At 46.8% G+C, this 23,228-nt stretch overlaps 1 protein-coding gene across 1 annotated transcript in view; it reads right to left on the bottom strand.

Moving 5' to 3' along the window:
* Positions 1–373: 373 nt before the first annotated feature.
* Positions 374–23,228, bottom strand: part of LOC139542819 (protein bicaudal D homolog 2-like) — a 114,531-nt gene continuing 91,676 nt past the window's right edge. Inside the window, exon 10 of the mRNA XM_071348677.1 lies at positions 374–6,321. Coding sequence (XP_071204778.1) covers positions 5,958–6,321 — 364 coding nt within the window. The 3' untranslated portion in view covers positions 374–5,957. The remainder of the gene's footprint in view (positions 6,322–23,228) is intronic.

Here is a 23,228-nt window from a genome sequence, read left to right as displayed (position 1 = left end):
GCTCTAACCACTAGGCTACCTGCCGCCCCAGATGTATCATCTGTATATAAATGGATGAGAGAGCTTCCTATTGCCTGAGCTATATTGTTGATGTAAATTGAGAAGAGCGTGGGGCCTAGGATCGAGCCTTGGGGTACAAACTTGGTGACAGGCAGTGGCTGAGACAGCAGATGTTCTGACTTTATACACTGCACTCGTTGAGAGAGGTAGTTAGCAAACCAGGCTAAAGACTCCTCAGAGACATCAATAATTCTTAGCCGGTCGACAAGAATGGAATGATCTACTGTATCAAAAGCTTTGGCCAAGTCAATAAAAATAGCAGCACAACATTGCTGACTTAACACAGTAATGAAAATACACACAGGACACCGTGTCTTTTTAGTCACATTTATTGATTTTAGCCAGTATGACTACCTTTACACAGACATACCACTTCTCTATAGGAAAACAACACTTCATAGGATTAGTTCAGCAGTATTACATTAGACTAAACTCAGTTATTTCATAATTTTTTCAACATCTTCAAAGTTATAGGTTTGTTTTCGATTCTGTGTAAAGGTTCCCATGACTGATGAACATGCATATGACATTAAATTGTAATGAATATGCCACTAATCATAATGCACATTATTGAGAAGAATACCGTACTGCATAACAATTCAAATACATACCAACATACAGATGAAGTCGTTATTTCATATAAAGGTATCAAACTCAATATGGATCAATACTGAAACACAATATGACAATATAAAGTTACACAGCTAGTGTATTATCACAGTGCTATTGCATCCAGTAAACAGAAAACTTTTATTTTCCTTGTAAAACAGCATAAAAATTGCACTTTATTTTCTTCTTTTGTTTTTGCTTCCCAACCGTATTGATAACTTTTTACGCCTCAACAAACAAGCATTGGCAATAATGGCACAATTCAAGCTTGTTGATGCAAAATCTGTTTTCTGTTTCCTGAAATCACAACACTTTAATAAGATGTATAAAAACAAGTTTCAAGAATAAAAAATAAGATTAAAAACTCAAAATGGACAAACAAAAGACAAAATGCGCTCCCTGCACATTTGCCAACAATACTATTGATAGCACATTACCTTAACCAAACAAAGTTCGAGATCACCTAGATGTTTCCAATAGAACACTGACCTACCCAAAACACAGTAGTGGTGTTTGGAACATTTTGTTCAATAGGAGGCCAAAGGGATTTATTTTGGTTCCCAGTTTGATAAAAATAAAAATTCTCAATACCCCTGAATTTTCTGTTAGGATCACTGACCTGCAGAATTCAACACAATATCAATTGAATTGAGCTAATTTGAAAACTATCATCTCACCCCTGCAAAAAGGGCTCATCTTTGCATTTATTGGTGCTTACAAAGTAGTTTTAAACCCAAACCTCCTCACCTAAAAAACGAACAAAAAATACTAGACTACGATTCTCCCTTGAAACAATGAAAGGCACGACTGGTCAGAACGAAGAACAAAACAGACCCAAAACAAATCCTGGGCAGCGCTAGGACAGAAAGCCCCGGACCCAAACTATACCTTTCTCACTGATGTACGACTTGTCTTTCTTTCTGATTCTTGATTCTTTTCAAACCTAAATGATGTACCAAGATTTGGCACGATAAATAAAGAGAGAATGAAACAATTCCAATTTGGAATTTAATCGTTGCACTTGCAGAGAATTCTGTGAGCCAGTGATCCCTTATCAGTGTAACACCCTGGTAAGAAGCTGGAAAAACCTAAATAATTTTGTCACTCCATTTCTTCCCCCAAGAACTTCTTACCATTTGTGGAATCAGAGTGTCGTCAAGTTTCTCCGCGTTATCTTTGAACTATTCCTAGGAATAATAAATACATGAAAACCCCAGAATTTGCTCACCCTGGATTTTGTTTAGAACATGGCAGCAGAACAAACATAAAATCAAACCAACAGCATAATAATAATAATAATATGATGAGACATAACAATAAAAGGATGCTTATTCAGTTGGATAAATTCTCAGAATCTTAACAGTAGGACTCTGGTTTGCGGTGTGGCTCTAGGAGAGTAAATGGTCTCTATGGATGATACAAAGAGACAACATATAGGAGGAAATATATTCCTATTCATATATGTGTATACTTGACTAAATAACTCACAAACCATAGCACTAAACCTTTCCTAGGTTAATAATATAAAGTTATAATCCTATAATAAAAGTGCACAGGTTAAAGAAAAAATATATATAAAAAAATAAAAAGATCAAACCAGACATAACTGTTTGTTGATTTACATTGAGGAAAACCCCGACTCCCCTGGCTTCTCATGGGAGGGATAACTCAAACAATCACAAACTCTGATCATCATTTTACTAGGAGGGCAGAGTTCACTGTACTTGTGAGCATCGTCTTCCGGCAGCAGCACTAGGAAATGTGAAATACCCTTTCATTCCCACACATAGGACATAGAGGTTAGAGGTCATATAGGTTACAGAGGCCATAGAGGACATATAGATCATGCTATATAGTGAGTTAAAGGGCAACTTGGAGGAATATTTCATATTCATATGAGAGATTTTGTTTGGTCGGGTTTTACCATTTTGGCCTCTAGGGCTAGCTGTTTTCAGGAACACTGAATGTGACGTCGGCAGTGTTAGAGGATCCTGAGTTGGAGGATCCTCATCCGGGCAGAATTAAATTACTACTAAATGAAGAAACATAGAAATCATAAAAATGTGCCTTATTGGTCAATTTAGACATTAACTTGGTCAGTAATGATGCCATTCCAATCAAAAACACGAAATAAGAAAGAGTAAAAAGATGAATGCCGAAGCCCCAGTTAGTTATAGTAGCTACTAACTACAGGTAGGTGCAAACTGGGTTAGTTGTCTTGAGGCAGACTCTGTCATATCAACATCATGTCAATATGTTCTCGAGGAGCTGATGTAAAAGCACTCTGCCTGAGAAAGACAAGCAAGTGCAAGAAGCCGATGACCTCACAAGTACTATGACCTTTGACACCTCCAAAACATAGACCCCCCCAGAGTTTAAACCATACCCCAGAACCAGGTCAGTCATAGGAGGGCTTTTCCCAAATGGCATGCAGGTTAATGAGAACGGGCATGTTTTTTAAATTTGTTGCATGCAGGCTCTCAACCAATCAAAAATCTAATTAAGAGCGTGTGAGAGAACTCAACGTTGATGTGGGCAGAGCCTGCAGACAGAGGTAGGAGGAGCTTAATTCTGGTGGAATTCTATTGATGACATCAGATAAACGGACATTGATTTCAAACTAGACCAAGAGAACTGGGGGGGGGTCTCTCTAGCCACAATCACATCCTGGATTATTAAATCTATCTATTGTTCAGTGAATCCAAAGAGCTGAAACAAGGGAAGAGGGATAGAGGGTCAACTAATTTGAATCAATGTCCACTGGTAAGATTCCACAGTTAGAGACAAAGTAGTTAAACAAAAACCTCATATAAAAACAGGAATCATTTTTTTGAATCACCAAGGGTTTAGAGCATCTCCCTCAAATAACCCTGGAACCCATGTCTCCAAACACAGTATCAAATTCATGACCAGCATCGTTTAAACACTAGTATTACTCCTCTGTCCTCTCCTAGTCTCTACACTCAGCGCAAACTGATATAAACAAAGAGTGAATCTATCGCTGTCACTTAAGTGGAACAATAACCGAAGAGTGATTTTCACTCAGTGGAGGTGTTTGTCTGATGTGAACACAGTCTCCATACTGTGTTGTGTGTCTAAAGGCCTCGTAGGGCAGCACAGCACATACTCAACTCAAGCAGGGTTGGGGATGTCCCTCGTTCGGAGGAACGAAAGCTCTCCCTCTCTATTCCAGAGAGAGGGGGCCTAGGAGGATCCTAGAAGATTCTAACCTGATTACAATCATATCATTAAGAATATATAGTTTTTTATATGTTACTGGTAGAAAAAGCATAATTTGATTAATCTTCAAGGATTTCCTGGCATCAACTCTGCTTTTAGCATCATAAAGCTAACAATGTGTGGTTATGTACAACATGGATTTATCTAACACAAGCCCCACATTCATTTATTTATTTATTTTTTAATCTGCCTGGCACAAGCTTGCAAGGTTTAAAGCTTTTTTGGGGATAATGAAGACAGTATATTGGTTTGTCCTCTTGCATACAAACAGCATCTCAGAAATGAACTACCCTCCATTTGCAATATTTTCAGAAAACAACATACCTACACAGTGCCGGAGTTGAGATCACTCACATATCACGCACGCACGCACGCACGCACGCACACGCGCACACACACGCACACACACACACGTACACACGCGCACACACGCAGGGTTCAGAACACGCATACGCGTGAGGACGTTACCTGATAATATTCCGTTTTTCCCCCACATAAAGGGAGAGTGGCGTTTCAGGGCGAGCAAGCTGCTGACAATCTAAAAGAGAGAGAGAGGGGTTGTCATGACAACCAAGCGACGAGACACAGGTTAGAGACATGAGGAGGAGGACAGGGTTTTCAGCCACATAACCACACATAGTTCATTTGAGAGCTTAAAAGGGCCTCCAAAAAGAGAGGGAAAGAAGATAGAGGGAGAGATGAGCATTAGGCTGACAGACACAAAGACAGGGCTTTACATCCATAGATAGATATAGTTGATATCAAGTGTTTGGGTCGACAGGCACTTTGCCGAGGGTTGTCGGTTTTGTTTGCAGAATTATCATCCGGATCTGAGTGCCATTGATTTTTGTGCTCTTTTAGGATCTTTACTGATGTTACAAAAATCACCATCAATCAAAACTATATTGTATCTGTTCACAGTTATTATATCCTTTTCTAATAGAAGTTAGAACCTGAGGCACCTATTCTGAAGTGCACTTAATTTAGGTGTAGAGATCGTTTCGTCTTGCTTTCGTTCTCTAGTAATATGGCTCTGAAAGAACACCAATATGACATATACTGGGTCACATGGAATAGCCCTCCGTTTCTTTCAGCAGACGTTAAATAAGTGCTCTGGTTAAAATGTAGAGCCCTGTAGTACATAGCTTGTGCTGTGCCACACACCTTTTTACATAGAAAAACAGTTAAAAGCTCAGTAGCATTCTCAGCTGCAATGCCATGCGATTGGCCTGAATGAATCCTGAAATTAAACACCTGTGGTCTTAGGTGCTCCTTTATCACCCACCTCCGACATCACTAATCATCAGCCAACCCGCTTTGAGAGTTTTGAAATTCAGTTAGAAAACCCAGCAAATCACACTTGACTCCCCTAAGCAACAGCAGGGGGAGTTTGCATATTGTTTTGTTTCATTTGTTTATGTAAACATTAAAGAGCGACCTGATTGGTCAGCGGGTTGCTGGGCTGGCTCAGTCCTGGGGGGCCAGGAGAGAGAGGAGAATGGGGGGCTTTATCGAAGGAGCACCAACACCAACAGGCGAGCAACACAAGGAGAGGATGTCAACTTCAGTCACATGACCCCTTAAAGTGACACCCTCTTCCCAAGTCCCCACCCCCTAAGTGCATTAAAGTTACCAGGCAACACACTCAGGGGGTTCAGAACACACTAAGCACAAATGCTGCTACCTTTTACATCATCATAAGTACAGCACCCCATAATATCCACAGAAGGCCACCGGCGGCCGGTTGAGACCCTATCCACATGCCATACATTATGTCTAAAACAGTCCCAAACTTCTAGTGCACACTGTACTGTACATACACATCTGCATTCCCCTAAGCGTTTACACTAGCAGACGTGAGCGGCCATACGTGGCCATGGGCATACTTATGTACTGTAGGTTAGACACACACCAGGCCCTATGAGGCTACAGGCTGGGCAGGCAGGGAGCTAAGCGAGCATAGTGGGGCTCTTTAACATTAATGCAGGGGAGAGCCTCGGGCTCCTCCCCTCTGTACACAGCAGTCCCGTGCTGACAACGCAGCCGCTTCAGTCGCAGTAGATCTTGTACTTCTCGCTGCAGAAGACCACAGGGCCTCCACGGATGCAGTTGGGCATGGCGTTGGGCTCGTTGGGGCGGCCGATCCCGGCACAGGTGAGGCCGTGACTTATGCGGGGGTTGTTGACGGCGTTGGTCTGCCCGTTAGTGGTTCTGCCGTTAGTGGTTTTGGCTTTTGGTTTGCCTCCGCGGCGGGTCTGCTCGGTGTCAAACTCCAGGTCCTCTAGGCGCTGGGTCAGGGCCAGCTTCTGCTGGATCGCCATACGGAGCAGGGAGTTCAGGGTCTTCTTCTCATCCTCCGCCGCAGACAGCTGTCTCTGCATCTCATCCAGCTGAGTCACATACTCATCACAGCTACAGGAGAGAAGGAGAGAGAGAGAGATACAGAGATAAGGAGAGAGACAGATGGAGGGAGAGATGGATAGGGGAAGAGAGAGAGAGACAGAGAGAGAGAGAGAGAGAGAGAGAGAGAGAGAGAGAGAGAGACTTGACTTTTTGTCTTTCTTTACTGAAACTTTCTCATTTCATTTAAAAAAACTCACCACCCATTAAAAATAAAACACCAAAATATATCCTGTACTGCATACATGTACCATACTCACCTTTCCATCTACCACATGATACAAACCAACATCACAACATCACAATAACCAAAAAACCTTACCACTTCTACAACCGTATATCCAATACATCTTCCCCAGCTATACAGCCCCCCAACACACCATATCTCCTGAAACATCTCCACACTTTTTATCATTCTGTAGGACTCAAACTCAACCCTAATGCGTGCAGAAACCATCCCATTAAACAATAGTAAAGGGTCTGTTATCCCCCCACCTTTGACCCTGTTCCTCCTTGTTAGCCAAATAGCAAACTTCGCCTGAGCAAACAGACAATTCAACAAAACACATTTGGCCTTCTCCTTAATCGAATACCTGTATCCCATTATAAACATCCCAACAATAAAACCACCCCCAACCTGTCACAGAGACATTCCAACAGAGACATTAATGGCATTAACCTGGTGCACACAGAAAACACATGAATCACAGTTTCTTTCATTACACAGAAAGGACACCCCTGCCCGACTCCCGGTTCAACCTGTGCCAACCAGCTGTTAGTGGCCAGGGCTGCATGAAGAACCCTCCACTGGAGGTCCCCTGACCTCTTTGGTACTGGGGGTTTGTAGAGCCCCCTCCATCTAAAACCCACCATACTCTTCACCCCACATACCCCCTGCCACTGATGTGCCTTCACTCCTGTAAGGCTCCTAATGTTCCTAACCTTAACGCAGAGGTTGTAGAGGGCTTTACCTCCCACCCCCCCAAACTCCCCCAGGCACGGAATGTTAAAATCTAACAAGTCCTCCAGACCCCCTTGCCAGTCTCCAGTCTCTGCCGTCACCTGCAGTGACGAAAACATTGGTGGCCCCTCCCCCTTTGGCCGCTCAAACACCCCCTTTACCGGCTCAGACAGTGCCTCCTGGACCTCCTCCAGGAATCTCTCTAGCAGCCTAAGAGACGTTATTCCTGTTTGTTGTGCCAAGACTTCCGGGGTGTTCCACCCCTCCTCTCCCAGCAGTCTCAGGTCACCCAGCCTTTGAAAACCAGCCAGTGATGGCTGGTTTAGCCAGTGATGGACCAACCAGAAAAAGTCCACCAGCTTGGGTTGCAGGTCTGCAAGCAGACCGGGGGGGGGGGGGGTTTGAGGACAGCCAGTTTATGCCACAGGGAAGATGCCACCAGGTTGTTGATTATCAGCACCCTCCCTCTATATGACACTTGGGACAGGAGCAACCTCCACCTGGCCAGTCTTGACACCACTGCCTGTGACAGCCCCTCTCAGTTCTTCCTGACCCACCTCTCCGAGCCCAGGTACACCCCCAACACTTTAAGCCCTTCACAACCCCACTGCAAACCCCCTGGAAGCAGAGGAGAGCCCCACATAATAGAGCTTTGCTCTTGCCCCAGTTCACCTTAGCTGAAGAAGCTCCCTTGTACACCTTCAGACTAGTCTCTAGTGCCTTCATATCCTGACCATCCCTGACCATCACAGAAACATCATCTGCATATGCTGACACTGCTATTCCTGTCACCACATCCATGCCTGTCCAGCACAGTCCCTGCAGTCTCCTGCGTAGCAGTCCTAGAAAAGGCTCAATGGCTAGTGTGTATAGCTGCCCAGATAGAGGGCATCCTTGTCTAATGCCCCGTCTCACCCAGACTGGCCTACTGAGCCCCCCTCCCACCTTAACCATACATGACGCCCCAGCATACAACAGCTTCACACAGGTCACAAAACCCTTCCCAAACCCAAACATCACATTAAACAGATACTCATGGTCCACTCTATCAAAAGCCTTCTCTTGATCTAAAGAGACCAGTCCAAAGTTCACATTTGAACCTCTCGACAAGTCCAACATGTCCCTGATTAAGAACAAGTTGTCCACGATGGAGCGTCCCGGTACACAATATGTTTGGGTCTTATGTACTATCGAGTCCAAATGGGACTTCAATCTGTTAGAGAGGACCTTGGCAAATATCTTGTAGTCCGCACAGAGTAATGCCACAGGCCTCCAGTTCTTAAGTTCACACAAGTCCCCTTTTTTGGGCAGGAGAGTCAGAGCCGCCCGACGGCAGCTCATCGGCAACTCTCCTACCCCGGCGCATTCACGCAACACGCAAAAGAAGTCATGTTCAATTATTCCCCAATTTTTTTAAATAAAACTCCACTGGGAGTCCATCTGGGTTACGGCCTCTGCCAGTTCATGGGACAACAGAGGAATGTCCATTTCATCCCTCTGTGCCAGAGAGAGCTTAGGGAGTCCTGCGAACAAGACCTGAGCACACATAGGATCACACACTTCTGCCCTATACAACTCAGTATAAAACTCCACAGTCTGCTAGTGCATCTCCCCCACCACAGAGGTCACCCGCCCATCAGACAGCCGTAGACAATGCATACCCTTGGCTTCACCGCTCTGTCTTTCCAAACCAAAGAAGAAGGAGCTGGGTGCATCCATCTCCTTGAGCATGGAGAACCTAGCTCTTACAAGTGCTCCCTTTGCTTTAACCTGGAAAAAACTGCCCAGGTCCCTACGTAATTCGGCTAAATTAGCCTGGAGGCCTACATTGCCTTGCCCCACCATCTCTACCTACATCTCACTAATACACCGCTCTAGTTCCTCCAATACTCTCCTAGCCTCTGAGGATGAGAGAGCTGTGTACTGTTTACAGAAAAGCCGAATTTGCACTTTCCCCACATCCCACCATTGACTCAGAGACTCATACTCCTCTCTTCGCTGCCCCCACCTTTCCCAAAAAGTCTGGAAACCTGAGCAAAAAGTGGCATCTTGTAAGAGCTTTACATTGAACTTCCAATAGGATGCCAGCCGGGGCCTTGGTGAAATAGACAGCCGAGCCATGGTTATGTGGTGATCCGAAAACCCCACTGGGAGAATGGTAGCGCCCAGCAGCCTATTGCTCTGATACCTGGACATGTAAAAACGATCAAGTCGAGCTGCACTCACCCTAGACCCAAAAACATTCACCCATGTATACTGTCTTGTGTTTGGATGTTTAGTTCTCCAAACATCCACTAGGTCAAACTGCTTAATGATGTCTCTTAACACTCCCACTGACACTGAATGAGGCTCTTCCCCATTTCTGTCTTTTGTAAAATCCATTGTACAGTTCCAGTCACCTCCGATCACCAGCGTCTCCTCAGGTGCTACTTGTGAGAGTTCCTGTCTAAGACTCCCAAATAGAACCCCTCTTTCTCTCCCTGTGTTAGGCGCATACACATTTATAAAGAAAAAACCCATGTTGTTAATTTCTGCTTAAACAACAAGCAACCTTCCCCTACACACCTCCTTTGAGGAGCAAATTTTTACAGACAGACCCGGTGCAAAAAGGACTGCCACCCCTGCACTAAGATTTGTCCCATGGCTCAACACACTTGCCCCTTTCCACCAGAGCCCCCAATCAACTTCATTCACCACATCACTATGCGTCTCCTGCAGAAACAACACCTGTACTTTTTTTAGTTTTACATATTCACCCAACACACTCCTCTTTCCCGCATCTCTGGCGCCATTTATATTGAGCGAGCCTACCCGAAGAGTCTCCATAAGAAGTGGGAGAAAAGCCAGCAGAGAAATAGACCAATAGCAAAGCTCAAAAAGCCCCAGTGTCAGAAAGAAATTAAACATTTAAACAGTGTCTGAAGGTAACCCTTTACGCACTGTTGTGACCCACTTCCTCAACCTAAACCGTTTCTTGGGTGAGAGGACACCATGCCCCTCATTTCTCATAGCATGTTGTACTGATCTTACAAACTTTCTAGGATCGAGAAAAAAAGCCTCAAGATTAACTTTTTTCCCCTTAGTCTCATTCAGGAACCTTGTCAGTTCTCTCAACGTGTACTTAGACCCCTCTGGTTGACTGGCTGTCAGCTCCGGGCCAATTGAAGAGGAGTCTGAAAAAAATAACTCCTCATCCTCTTCCTCACACTCACTTTCCTCATCTCTATCTCCCATCCCGACCACCTGCCCTTCCTCTCTGGTCAGGGCATCTCCCCCAGCACCAGGCAAAGTTTTCATGGTACCTTTGACCACACCCTTTTTCCTTTTCCGCTTGACACCCTCCTCCTCCCCCCTAGTCTCTTACACTTCCCCACTATACTCTCCTCATCCATTAGCATAACCTGACTAGACCCAGCCTCATCTACACCACCCTCCATAGCATGACTAGGCCCAGCCTCCGCTACCCCACCATCTCTAGCATGACTAGACACAGCCTCAGCTACCCCACCATCTCTAGCCTGACTAGACCCAGCCTCAGCTACCCCAGCATCTCTAGCCTGACTAGACACAGCCTCAGCTACCCCACCATCTCTAGCCTGACTAGACCCAGCCTCAGCTACCCCACCATCTCTAGCCTGACTAGACCCAGCCTCAGCTACCCCACCATCTCTAGCCTGACTAGACCCAGCCTCAGCTACCCCACCATCTCTAGCCTGACTAGACCCAGCCTCAGCTATCCCACCATCCATAGCATGGCTAGACCCAGCCTCAGCTACCCCACCATCTCTAGCCTGACTAGACCCAGCCTCAGCTACCCCACCATCTCTAGCCTGACTAGACCCAGCCTCAGCTACCCCACCATCTCTAGCCTGACTAGACCCAGCCTCAGCTATCCCACCATCCATAGCATGGCTAGACCCAGCCTCAGCTATCCCACCATCCATAGCATGGCTAGACCCAGCCTCAGCTACCCCACCATCTCTAGCCTGACTAGACCCAGCCTCAGCTACCCCACCATCTCTAGCCTGACTAGACCCAGCCTCAGCTATCCCACCATCCATAGCATGGCTAGACCCAGCCTCAACTACCCCACCATCTCTAGCCTGACTAGGCCCAGCCTCATCTACACCACCATCTCTTGCATGACTACGCCCAGCCTAATCTACACCACCATCCCTGGCATGACTAGGCCCAGCCTCTGCTGTCTGCATCTCATTAACCCCTGCACGTTGACTTCGATTTCCCCCACTGGCTCTTGTACCCTCACCTTGTCTATGGCCTTTATGTGGGCACGCAAAGCTCTTATGCCCCAAATCCCTACACTCAAAACACCATAGACTATCTGTGCTGGCAAACCCTGCATAGAGCCCCTCCCCATGCCTCACTTTAAAATGCACATTTAGCTGTTGCTCGTTGTTATTCAGAAACATAAACACTTGCCTCCGGAACGAAACAACGTGCTTAACGGCATCTGCCTGAAAACCTGCCGACACGAAAACCGCTAGCAAACTTACCAAACTGACTCTGCTCTTTCCTGATTTGATCATCCGTAATAAACTGAGGCAAATTTGCAACTACCACTCTTGTCGAAGGGGTAGAGAGGTGAAATTGGCACCAACACACCCCTTACAAATATTCCACTAGCAATTAGCCTACCAACCAAATTTGCGCACACCACACCTTCCAAACCCCAGGAAACTTACTCTGTCCTCTTCCACCCTAACTTTGAAAAAACTGTGGATACCGCTAAAACAAATATTGCATTAACCATCCACACCAAACACTCAAACTCCGAAAAACTCCCAGCATGCACTGCGAGAGAGAGAGAGAGAGAGAGAGAGAGAGAGAGAGAGAGAGAGAGAGAGAGAGAGAGAGAGAGAGAGGAGGACACAGGGGACAGAGGGAAACAGGGAAGAGAGAGAGAGAGATAGGGAGAGAGAGAGGGATAGGGAGAGAGAGAGAGAGAGCGAGATGGGAGACAGAGGGATATGGAGAGAGAGAGAGAGAGAGAGAGAGAGAGAGAGAGAGAGAGAGAGAGAGAGAGAGAGAGGGATGGGATGGGAGGAGAGATAGAGAGTGATAGGGGGAGAGAGGGAGAGGGATAGAGAGAGAGAGAGATCACATTAGAATCAGGCATTTGTCTCCAAAGTAAGTGATATTCCAGTCTTTGAACTTGAACACCAGAGATGACAATTGTGACATTTTCATTGGCCATCCAGTAGGTGGCAGTAGCAACCTGCACTGTAAACAGCCAAAGGCACAGTGTTGCAGGGACTTTGTCTGTATGGTTCACTACCATGGGTAGTGAACCATACAGACATATAGTCATATAGTCAATTCAGACTATTCATATTGTCTGTGGCCATTTCTGAAAGATTTCACTGCCCTTTGAGCCCTCTGAATACCAATGCAAGAAACACGTATTGACCTATATTCGCCTTGACCTTTGACCTACGTCCCCAGTGCCTGTCTTCACCACCAGATAGAGCCCTTAAGGTGTCTACCAGAACCTTGAAGTCTACGGCACTGTCATTTCACCAGACTATCTCTCCATCTCCCCAAGCAACTAAACTGTCGTCATCCTGTAAGAACAACAGGAACTCCTTTCACCCCCACAAGACCTCACTGAGACAATAGAGAATGTAGAGATGTATTTACTATTCACAGCCCCCCCCCCCCCCTTCACCAAACGGTACACTGTTCATCTCAAGGCCCAGCTACACATGACTCACTTTGTGCTGCTAATATCCAAACACAGTATGGTAATATATGCAGAGTTTATTAGCCTAACATACAGCCCATTTGAATGTGTTCCCGGTTTTCATGTGGTCTATGCTGATGAGGACTAAAAACTCTATGGTTGTGATTAACATTCATTCTGAATGAAGCTCTACCGTGTGCCTCAGTTTGTCTGTCTGCATGACAATATGAGGAGTCTGAGCACGGAGTGAGTTAATTAATAATAGATCACGCACAAAGGAGGAAATGTCCCTCCTGCATCACCTAAGGAGTGGGCTAAGGGAGAGAGAGAAGAAGAAGGGAGAGGGAGAAAACGAGAGAGGTGCAAGGGATGGAGAGGTGCAAGACTGGAAGAGATACAGTTGAAGTCGTAAGTTTACATACACTTAGGTTGGAGTCATTAAAACACGTTTTTCAACCACTCCATGAATTTCTTGTTAACAAACTATAGTTTTGGCAAGTCGGTTAGGACATCTACTTTGTGCATGACACAAGTAATTTTTCCAACAATTGTTTACAGACAGATTATTTCACTTATAATTCACTGTATCACAATTCCAATGGGTCAGAAGTTTACATATACTAAGTTGACTGTGCCTTTAAACAGCTTGGAAAATTCCAGAAAATGATGTCATGGCTTTAGAAGCTTCTGATTTACATCATTTGAGTCAATTGGAGGTGTACCTGTGGATGTATTTCAAGGCCTATCTTAAAACTCAGTGCCTCTTTGCTTGACATCATAGGAAAATCAAAAGAAATCAGCCAAGACCTCAGAAAAACAATTGTAGACCTCCACAAGTCTGGTTCATCCTTGGGAGCAATTTCCAAATGCCTGAAGGTACCACGTTCATCTGTACAAACAATAGTACGCATGTATAAACACCATGGGACCACGCAGCCGTCATACCGCTCAGGAAGGAGACGCATTCTGTCTCCTAGAGATGAATGTACTTTGGTGCGAAAAGTGCAAATCAATCCCAGAACAACAGCAAAGGACCTTGTGAAGATGCTGGAGGAAACCGGTACAAAAGTATCTATAGCCACAGTAAAACGAGTCCTATATCGACATAACCTGAAAGACCGCTCAGCAAGGAAGAAGCCACTGCTCCAAAACCGCCATAAAAAAGCCAGACTACGGTTTGCAACTGCACATGGGGACAAAGATCATACTTATTGTAGAAATGTCCTCTGGTCTGATGAAACAAAAATAGAACTGTTTGGTCATTATGACCATCATTATGTTTGGAGGATAAAGGGGGAGGCTTGCAAGCCGAAATACACCATCCCAACAATAAATCACAGGGGTGGCAGCATCATGTTGTGGGGGTGCTTTGCTGCAGGATGGACTAGTGCACTTCACAAAATAGATGGCATCATGAGGGAAAACAATTATGTGGATATATTGAAGCAACATCTCAATACATCAGTCAGGAAGTTAAAGCTTGGTAGCAAATGGGTCTTCCAAATGGACAATGACCCCAAGCATACTTCCAAAGTTGTGGCAAAATGGCTTAAGGACAACAAAGTCAAGGTATTGGAGTGGCCATCACAAAGCCCTGACCACAATCCCATAGAAAATTTGTGGGCAGAACTGAAAAAGCATGTGCGAGCAAGGAGGCCTACAAACCTGACTCACTTATAGTAGCTCGGACAGGAGGAATGGGCCAAAATTCACCCAACTTATTGTGGCAAGCTTGTGGAAGGCTACCCGAAACGTTTGACCCAAGTTAAACAATTTAAAGGCAATGCTGCCAAATACTAATTGAGTGTATTGTGAACTTCTGACCCACTGGGAATGTGATGAAAGAAATAAAAGCTGAAATAAATCATTCTCTCTACTATTATTCTGTCATTTCATATTCTTAAAATAAAGTGGTGATCCTAACTGACCTAAGACAGGGAATGTTTACTAGGATTAAATGTCAGGAATTGTGAAAAACGGAGTTTAAATGTATTTGGCTAAGGTGTATGTAAACTTCCGACTTCAAATGTACTTCTGAGCTCACAGACCTAGATTTACTGTCCTCTCGCTATCTCTGATGCTTCTTTTATATTAATCTGTCTTCACCTTTTCTCTAGCGTCAATGTAATATAACATGCAATCTCTCACATTAGTGGGAAATAGCCCAAGATATGAACTACTCTTCTTTTGCCTTTCTCTCCCTCGCTCTTTCTATCTCGTGCTGTGATGCTAATTCTACCCTTTCTATACCGTTGTGATCTGGTGTGTGTGGATGTGAGTGTGTTAGAGCCAGGCAGGTGTGAAAAACTAGGTCATGCTGCCCGGAATGTAGAGGCAGGGGTTCATATCACTGTCTCTAATCTGCTCAACCCCTCCTCTCTCATTATTACTCATTATGCCATTTTCTCTTTTACCCTCTCTCTCCTTTCCCTGCATCCTCATATTACATCTCTCCATCATCTCTCTGTCATCCCCTCCTTCATTTATCATCCTTCCTTCATCCTTTCTCTTATTTCCTCTTCTCTCCCTCCCCCTGCCTTTCTCTAGCCTTCTATCAAACTCCTCTATTCTCGCTACCTGCTGTCACTTTTTTCTCTCCCTTTTCTCTCTCTCTCAGTCCCATTTCAATGCTGCTGACACAGCTATCTGTGATGACATTGACATTCCCCAGTAATGATGTTAGCCACACCTCTGCAGAGATATCTGCGTCCTACCTTCCACCCCAGCTGTCCTTTAGCCTAACTCACATTGGCACCAAAGAAATGGCATCTCAAAGCACTCCCTCAATCCTGCCCACAGGTCTCCACACATCCTGCAATTAGAACACTCCCTGGCACTGAATTCTATCAAAGGAATTCCAGGTTACTCTGAATGTAAACTATGCGACAAAAAACACTGCCTGTTCGATCTGCCGGATTGGAATGTTTTCCTCTACAATTCCAAGTGTCAATAACAATCTATAAAACGACAACACGACAACCATGTTGCTGAGGTCTGTTGTAGTTTTTACCATTGCCCCAGTCAATGCCTGAAAGCCTCTTCTTATTGTTCACATAAGACCTCATTGTGTTATTGAGTCTCTCACTATTGGCCCGTTGAGGTGTTGTGTTATTGCACATGGGCACTCCTCTCTTCCCCCATATACACAAACACAGCCCCCCCCCCCCCTTGTGGGCTTGCAGTCTGATTCCCAGTGGGACACACACCCAGACAATAGGGATCAGTGCAGTTTAATTTGACCCAGTGTGAGATGGTGAATGGGGGTGAGGGGGGTTCCCAGGAGACGCAGTGCCCTTTAAGATGGACTAGCCATGCTGGGGAGAGGGTGTAAGAGGGCGTGGGTTTTCCCGGGAAAAAATACAGGGTTCCATTCTGGGGATGAGGAGTTACAATGGGGCCATCCTTGGCCTGATAGAGAGGGGTGGCGGGCCACAATGGCCCTGGGTGTCTGGGGGGCGGCTGGCCCTTTGTAGAACAACAGTCTCCACATTCAGAGTAGTGAGGAACAGAGACTCCACGTCTCAGATGATCTATAGAAGCCAGGGGTAACGAAAACACACACACAGGCTCACTGCACACACACATATGCGCACAGAGTATACACATGTGCATGGAATTCACTCATATCCACACCCACGCGCTGAATGAAATATGACGAGGCGTTCATAGGGAGGGTATGGACTACACAGACAGGCGCACACGCCCTAAACATACTGACAAATGCGGTGCAGGCACACAGCACTACAGCTCATTTGTTTGTCACATGGACTATGTACTCAGACCAACACACTCCCCTCAGCTGTTCTCTGGCTATGTGGGAACAGAAAAGGGGGGATAGAAAGAAGGAATAACATAACCAACAATGAAATTAAGAACAAGATGGAAATCAGAGGAAGACAAAGATATACTGAACAAAAAATATAAACGCAACATGCAACAATTTAAAATATTTTACTGAGTTACAGATCATATAAGGAAATCAATCAATTGAAATAAATTAATTAGGGCCTAATCTATGGATTTTTGGGGGGCAGGGGCGCAGCCATGGGTGGGCATAGGTCCACCCACTTGGGAGCCAGGTCCCACAAATGGGGAGCCAGGCCCAGCCAATCAGAATTAGTTTTTCCCCACAAAAGGGCTTTATTACAGACAGAAACACAGAGACAGAGTTTCATCAGCTGTCCGGGTGGCTGGTCTCAGACGATCCTGCAGGTGAAGAAGCTGGATGTGGAGGACCTGGGCTGGCGTAGTTACACGTGGTCTGCGGTTGTGAGTCCGGTTGGACGTACTCCCAAATTCTCAAAAATGACATTGGAGGCGGCTTATTGTAGAGAAATTAACATTAAATCCTCCGGCAACAGCTCTGGTGGACATTCCTGCAGTCAGCATTGATACATCTGTGGCATTGTAAAACTGCACATTTTAGAGTGGCCTTTTATTGTCCCCAGTACAAGGTGCAGCTGTGTAATGATCATGCTGTTTAATCAACTTCTTGATATGACACACCTGTCAGGTGGATGGATTATCTTGGCAAAGAAGAAAGTCTCACTAACAGGGATGTAAACAAATTTGTGCCCAACATTTCAGAGAAATTTGCTTTTTGTATGTAAGGAAAATGTTGGGGATCTTTCATTTCAGATCATGACACATGGGACCAACACTTTACATGTAGCTAATTAAAATGCCTTTATTCGTATGGCATGTTCAGTGGAAACAAAGATGAAAAATGCTGACGCGTTTCGGCAACACGTTTCGGCTGCATGGCCTTCGTCAGGGAGTACCCCCTTATGAAGGCCATGTAGCAGAACATGCCATACAAATAAAGGCATTTTATTTCATTATATAAAGAGTGCCTTGGTCCTCCTTTTTTTTTGATGATCAATTTGTCCCTTTTACCAAAGAGCACCTCTGTCTACCAAAACCTACTATTGTGTACCTTAATACCCTCTGTCTACCAAAACCTACTATTGTGTACCTTAATACCCTCTGTCTACCAAAACCTACTATTGTGTACCTTAATACCCTCTGTCTACCAAAACCTACTATTGTGTACCTTAATACCCTCTGTCTTCCAAAACCTACTATTGTGTACCTTAATACCCTCTGTCTACCAAAACCTACTATTGTGTACCTTAATACCTTCTGTCTACCAAAACCTACTATTGTGTACAGTATCTTAGCACCGCTTCCCTTCCTCCTTTTTTCTACACTTTACATGTACCGTTTATATTTTTGTTAAGTATAGAATGAGAGTGTGTGCTTGTATGATTTAACTGTAGGTGCTGGTCTGATCATTAGTCTTGCCTTGTGTGTATAGCGCTGAGGGCTGCTGAGAGCAGGCATGTCCAGACATGTCTTAGGAATGTAAGAGCCAGGGTCTTACTGTAAACTGATACCACAGCGCGCACACACTCGCACAAACACACACACATTGGGAGCTTGCATTATACAAAAGGGTCTCACAAAGACTTGCACATTTATTCAGTCTCACTCCCTCACTCTGTTCACTCTAACCCCCTCATTCTGTTCACTCTAACCCCCTCACTCTGTTCACTCTAACCCCCTCACTCTGTTCACTCTAACCCCCTCACTCTGTTCACTCTAACCCCCTCACTCTGTTCACTCTAACCCCCTCACTCTGTTCACTCTAACCCCCTCACTCTGTTCACTCTAACTCCCTCACCCTGTTCACTCTAACTCCCTCACCCTGTTCACTCTAACTCCCTCACTCTGTTCACTCTAACTCCCTCACTCTGTTCACTCTAACCCCCTCACTCTGTTCACTCTAACCCCCTCACTCTGTTCACTCTAACCCCCTCACTCTGTTCACTCTAACCCCCTCACTCTGTTCACTCTAACCCCCTCACTCTGTTCACTCTAACCCCCTCACTCTGTTCACTCTAACCCCCTCACTCTGTTCACTCTAACCCCCTCACTCTGTTCACTCTAACCCCCTCACTCTGTTCACTCTAACCCCCTCACTCTGTTCACTCTAACCCCCTCACTCTGTTCACTCTAACCCCCTCACTCTGTTTACTCTAACCCCCTCACTCTGTTTACTCTAACCCCCTCACTCTGTTCACTCTAACCCCCTCACTCTGTTCACTCTAACCCCCTCACTCTGTTCACTCTAACCCCCTCACTCTGTTCACTCTAACCCCCTCACTCTGTTCACTCTAACCCCCTCACTCTGTTCACTCTAACCCCCTCACTCTGTTCACTCTAACTCCCTCACTCTGTTCACTCTAACCCCCTCACTCTGTTCACTCTAACCCCCTCACTCTGTTCACTCTAACCCCCTCACTCTGTTCACTCTAACTCCCTCACTCTGAGGCCACACACTCCAAACTGAGGCAGTCCACTGAAAGTCTCAGAAATCCAAAAATCTACCTTTAACTCGACAGAGTATGTCAAAAATGCAATTTTAATGAGAAAGACTCAAATTAAGTCCCTGTAGAGAAGCTAAAATGAAAGACCCCTCCATCCCTCTCTCCCTCTAGGATGTGTTGCTGTGAAGATGGAGGACGGATGAGGGGATGGAGGGAAGAAAAGGGGGGAGTGTGGGAAACGTGGGTCAGTCGTGGCCATCTGCCTCTTAAAGTTTCTCAAAGAGGCCTCCACCCCTTCTCCTCCTGCCCCACCATCATTCTATAGGGCCAAATTAGCAGGCCCCAGACAGTATAGTGACTGAGCACCACCACCAATATCCAGGCTGAACACAGCCCTGAACACCACCACCAATACCCAGGTTGTACACAGCCCTGAACACCACCACCAATATCCACGCTGAACACAGCCCTGAACACCACCACCAATACCCAGGTTGAACACAGCCCTGAACACCACCACCAATAACCAGGATGTACACAGCCCTGAACACCACCACCAATACCCAGGCTGAACACAGTCCTGAACACCACCACCAATACCCAGGCTGAACACAGTCCTGAACACCACCACCAATACCCAGGCTGAACACAGTCCTGAACACCACCACCACCAATACCCAGGATGTACACAGTCCTGAACACCACCACCAATACCCAGGATGTACACAGCCCTCAACACCACCAATACCCATGCTGAACACAGCCCTGAACACCACCACCAATACCCAGGATGTACACAGTCCTGAACACCACCACCACCAATACCCAGGATGTACACAGTCCTGAACACCACCACCACCAATACCCAGGATGTACACAGTCCTGAACACCACCACCAATACCCAGGATGTACACAGCCCTGAACACCACCACCAATACCCAGGATGTACACAGCCCTGAACACCACCACCACCAATACCCAGGATGTACACAGCCCTGAACACCACCACCAATACCCAGGATGTACACAGTCCTGAACACCACCACCAATACCCAGGATGTACACAGTCCTGAACACCACCACCAATACCCAGGATGTACACAGTCCTGAACACCACCACCAATACCCAGGATGTACACAGTCCTGAACACCACCACCAATACCCAGGATGTACACAGTCCTGAACACCACCACCAATACCCAGGATGTACACAGCCCTGAACACCACCACCAATACCCAGGATGTACACAGCCCTGAACACCACCACCACCAATACCCAGGATGTACACAGTCCTGAACACCACCAATACCCAGGATGTACACAGTCCTGAACACCACCACCAATACCCAGGCTAAACACAGCCCTGAACACCACCACCAATACCCAGGCTGAACACAGCCCTGAACACCACCACCACCAATACCCAGGCTGAACACAGCCCTGAACACCACCACCACCAATACCCAGGCTGAACACAGCCCTGAACACCACCACCAATACCCAGGCTGAACACAGCCCTGAACACCACCACCAATACCCAGGCTGAACACAGCCCTGAACACCACCACCAATACCCAGGCTGAACACAGCCCTGAACACCACCACCACCAATACCCAGGCTGAACACAGCTCTGAACACCACCACCACCAATACCCAGGCTGAACACAGCTCTGAACACCACCACCACCAATACCCAGGCTGAACACAGCTCTGAACACCACCACCACCCAGGCTGAACACAGCTCTGAACACCACCACCACCAATACCCAGGCTGAACACAGCTCTGAACACCACCACCACCAATACCCAGGCTGAACACAGCTCTGAACACCACCACCACCAATACCCAGGCTGAACACAGCTCTGAACACCACCACCACCACCACCCAGGCTGAACACAGCTCTGAACACCACCACCACCAATACCCAGGCTGAACACAGCTCTGAACACCACCACCACCAATACCCAGGTTGAACACAGCTCTGAACACCACCACCACCAATACCCAGGCTGAACACAGCTCTGAACACCACCACCACCAATACCCAGGCTGAACACAGCCCTGAACACCACCACCACCACCACCCAGGCTGAACACAGCTCTGAACACCACCACCACCAATACCCAGGCTGAACACAGCTCTGAACACCACCACCACCAATACCCAGGTTGAACACAGCTCTGAACACCACCACCACCAATACCCAGGCTGAACACAGCTCTGAACACCACCACCACCAATACCCAGGCTGAACACAGCCCTGAACACCACCACCACCAATACCCAGGCTGAACACAGCTCTGAACACCACCACCACCAATACCCAGGCGGAACACAGCCCTGAACACCACCACCACCAATACTCAGGCTGAACACAGCCCTGAACACCACCACCACCAATACCCAGGTTGAACACAGCTCTGAACACCACCACCACCAATACCCAGGCTGAACACAGCTCTGAACACCACCACCACCAATACCCAGGCTGAACACAGCTCTGAACACCACCACCACCAATACCCAGGCTGAACACAGCTCTGAACACCACCACCACCACCACCCAGGCTGAACACAGCTCTGAACACCACCACCACCAATACCCAGGCTGAACACAGCTCTGAACACCACCACCACCAATACCCAGGTTGAACACAGCTCTGAACACCACCACCACCAATACCCAGGCTGAACACAGCTCTGAACACCACCACCACCAATACCCAGGCTGAACACAGCCCTGAACACCACCACCACCACCACCCAGGCTGAACACAGCTCTGAACACCACCACCACCAATACCCAGGCTGAACACAGCTCTGAACACCACCACCACCAATACCCAGGTTGAACACAGCTCTGAACACCACCACCACCAATACCCAGGCTGAACACAGCTCTGAACACCACCACCACCAATACCCAGGCTGAACACAGCCCTGAACACCACCACCACCAATACCCAGGCTGAACACAGCTCTGAACACCACCACCACCAATACCCAGGCGGAACACAGCCCTGAACACCACCACCACCAATACTCAGGCTGAACACAGCCCTGAACACCACCACCACCAATACCCAGGTTGAACACAGCTCTGAACACCACCACCACCAATACCCAGGCTGAACACAGCTCTGAACACCACCACCACCAATACCCAGGTGGAACACAGCCCTGAACACCACCACCAATACCCAGGCTGAACACAGCACTGAACACAACCACCACCAATACCCAGGCGGAACACAGCCCTGAACACCACCACCAATACCCAGGCTGAACACAGCTCTGAACACAACCACCACCAATACACAGGTGGAACACAGCCCTGAACACCACCACCAATACCCAGGCTGAACACAGCTCTGAACACAACCACCACCAATACCCAGGCGGAACACAGCCCTGAACACCACCACCAATACCCAGGCTGAACACAGCTCTGAACACCACCACCACCAATACCCAGGCGGAACACAGCCCTGAACACCACCACCAATACCCAGGCTGAACACAGCTCTGAACACCACCACCACCAATACCCAGGCTGAACACAGCTCTGAACACCACCACCACCAATACCCATGTTGAACACAGCCCTGAACACCACCACCACCAATAGCCAGGTTGAACACAGCTCTGAACACCACCACCACCAATACCCAGGTTGAACACAGCCCTGAACACCACCACCACCAATACCCAGGTTGAACACAGCTCTGAACACCACCACCACCAATACCCAGGCTGAACACAGCTCTGAACACCACCACCACCAATACCCAGGCTGAACACAGCTCTGAACACCACCACCAATACCCAGGCTGAACACAGCCCTGAACACCACCCCCAATACCCAGGTTGAACACAGCTCTGAACACCACCACCACCAATACCCAGGATGAACACAGCTC

Source organism: Salvelinus alpinus, chromosome 17 (assembly GCF_045679555.1).
Source record: "Salvelinus alpinus chromosome 17, SLU_Salpinus.1, whole genome shotgun sequence".
NCBI lineage: Eukaryota > Metazoa > Chordata > Actinopteri > Salmoniformes > Salmonidae > Salvelinus > Salvelinus alpinus.
The sequence above is the reverse complement of the archived record's forward strand: the minus strand, read 5'-3'. Positions and strand labels throughout refer to the sequence as shown.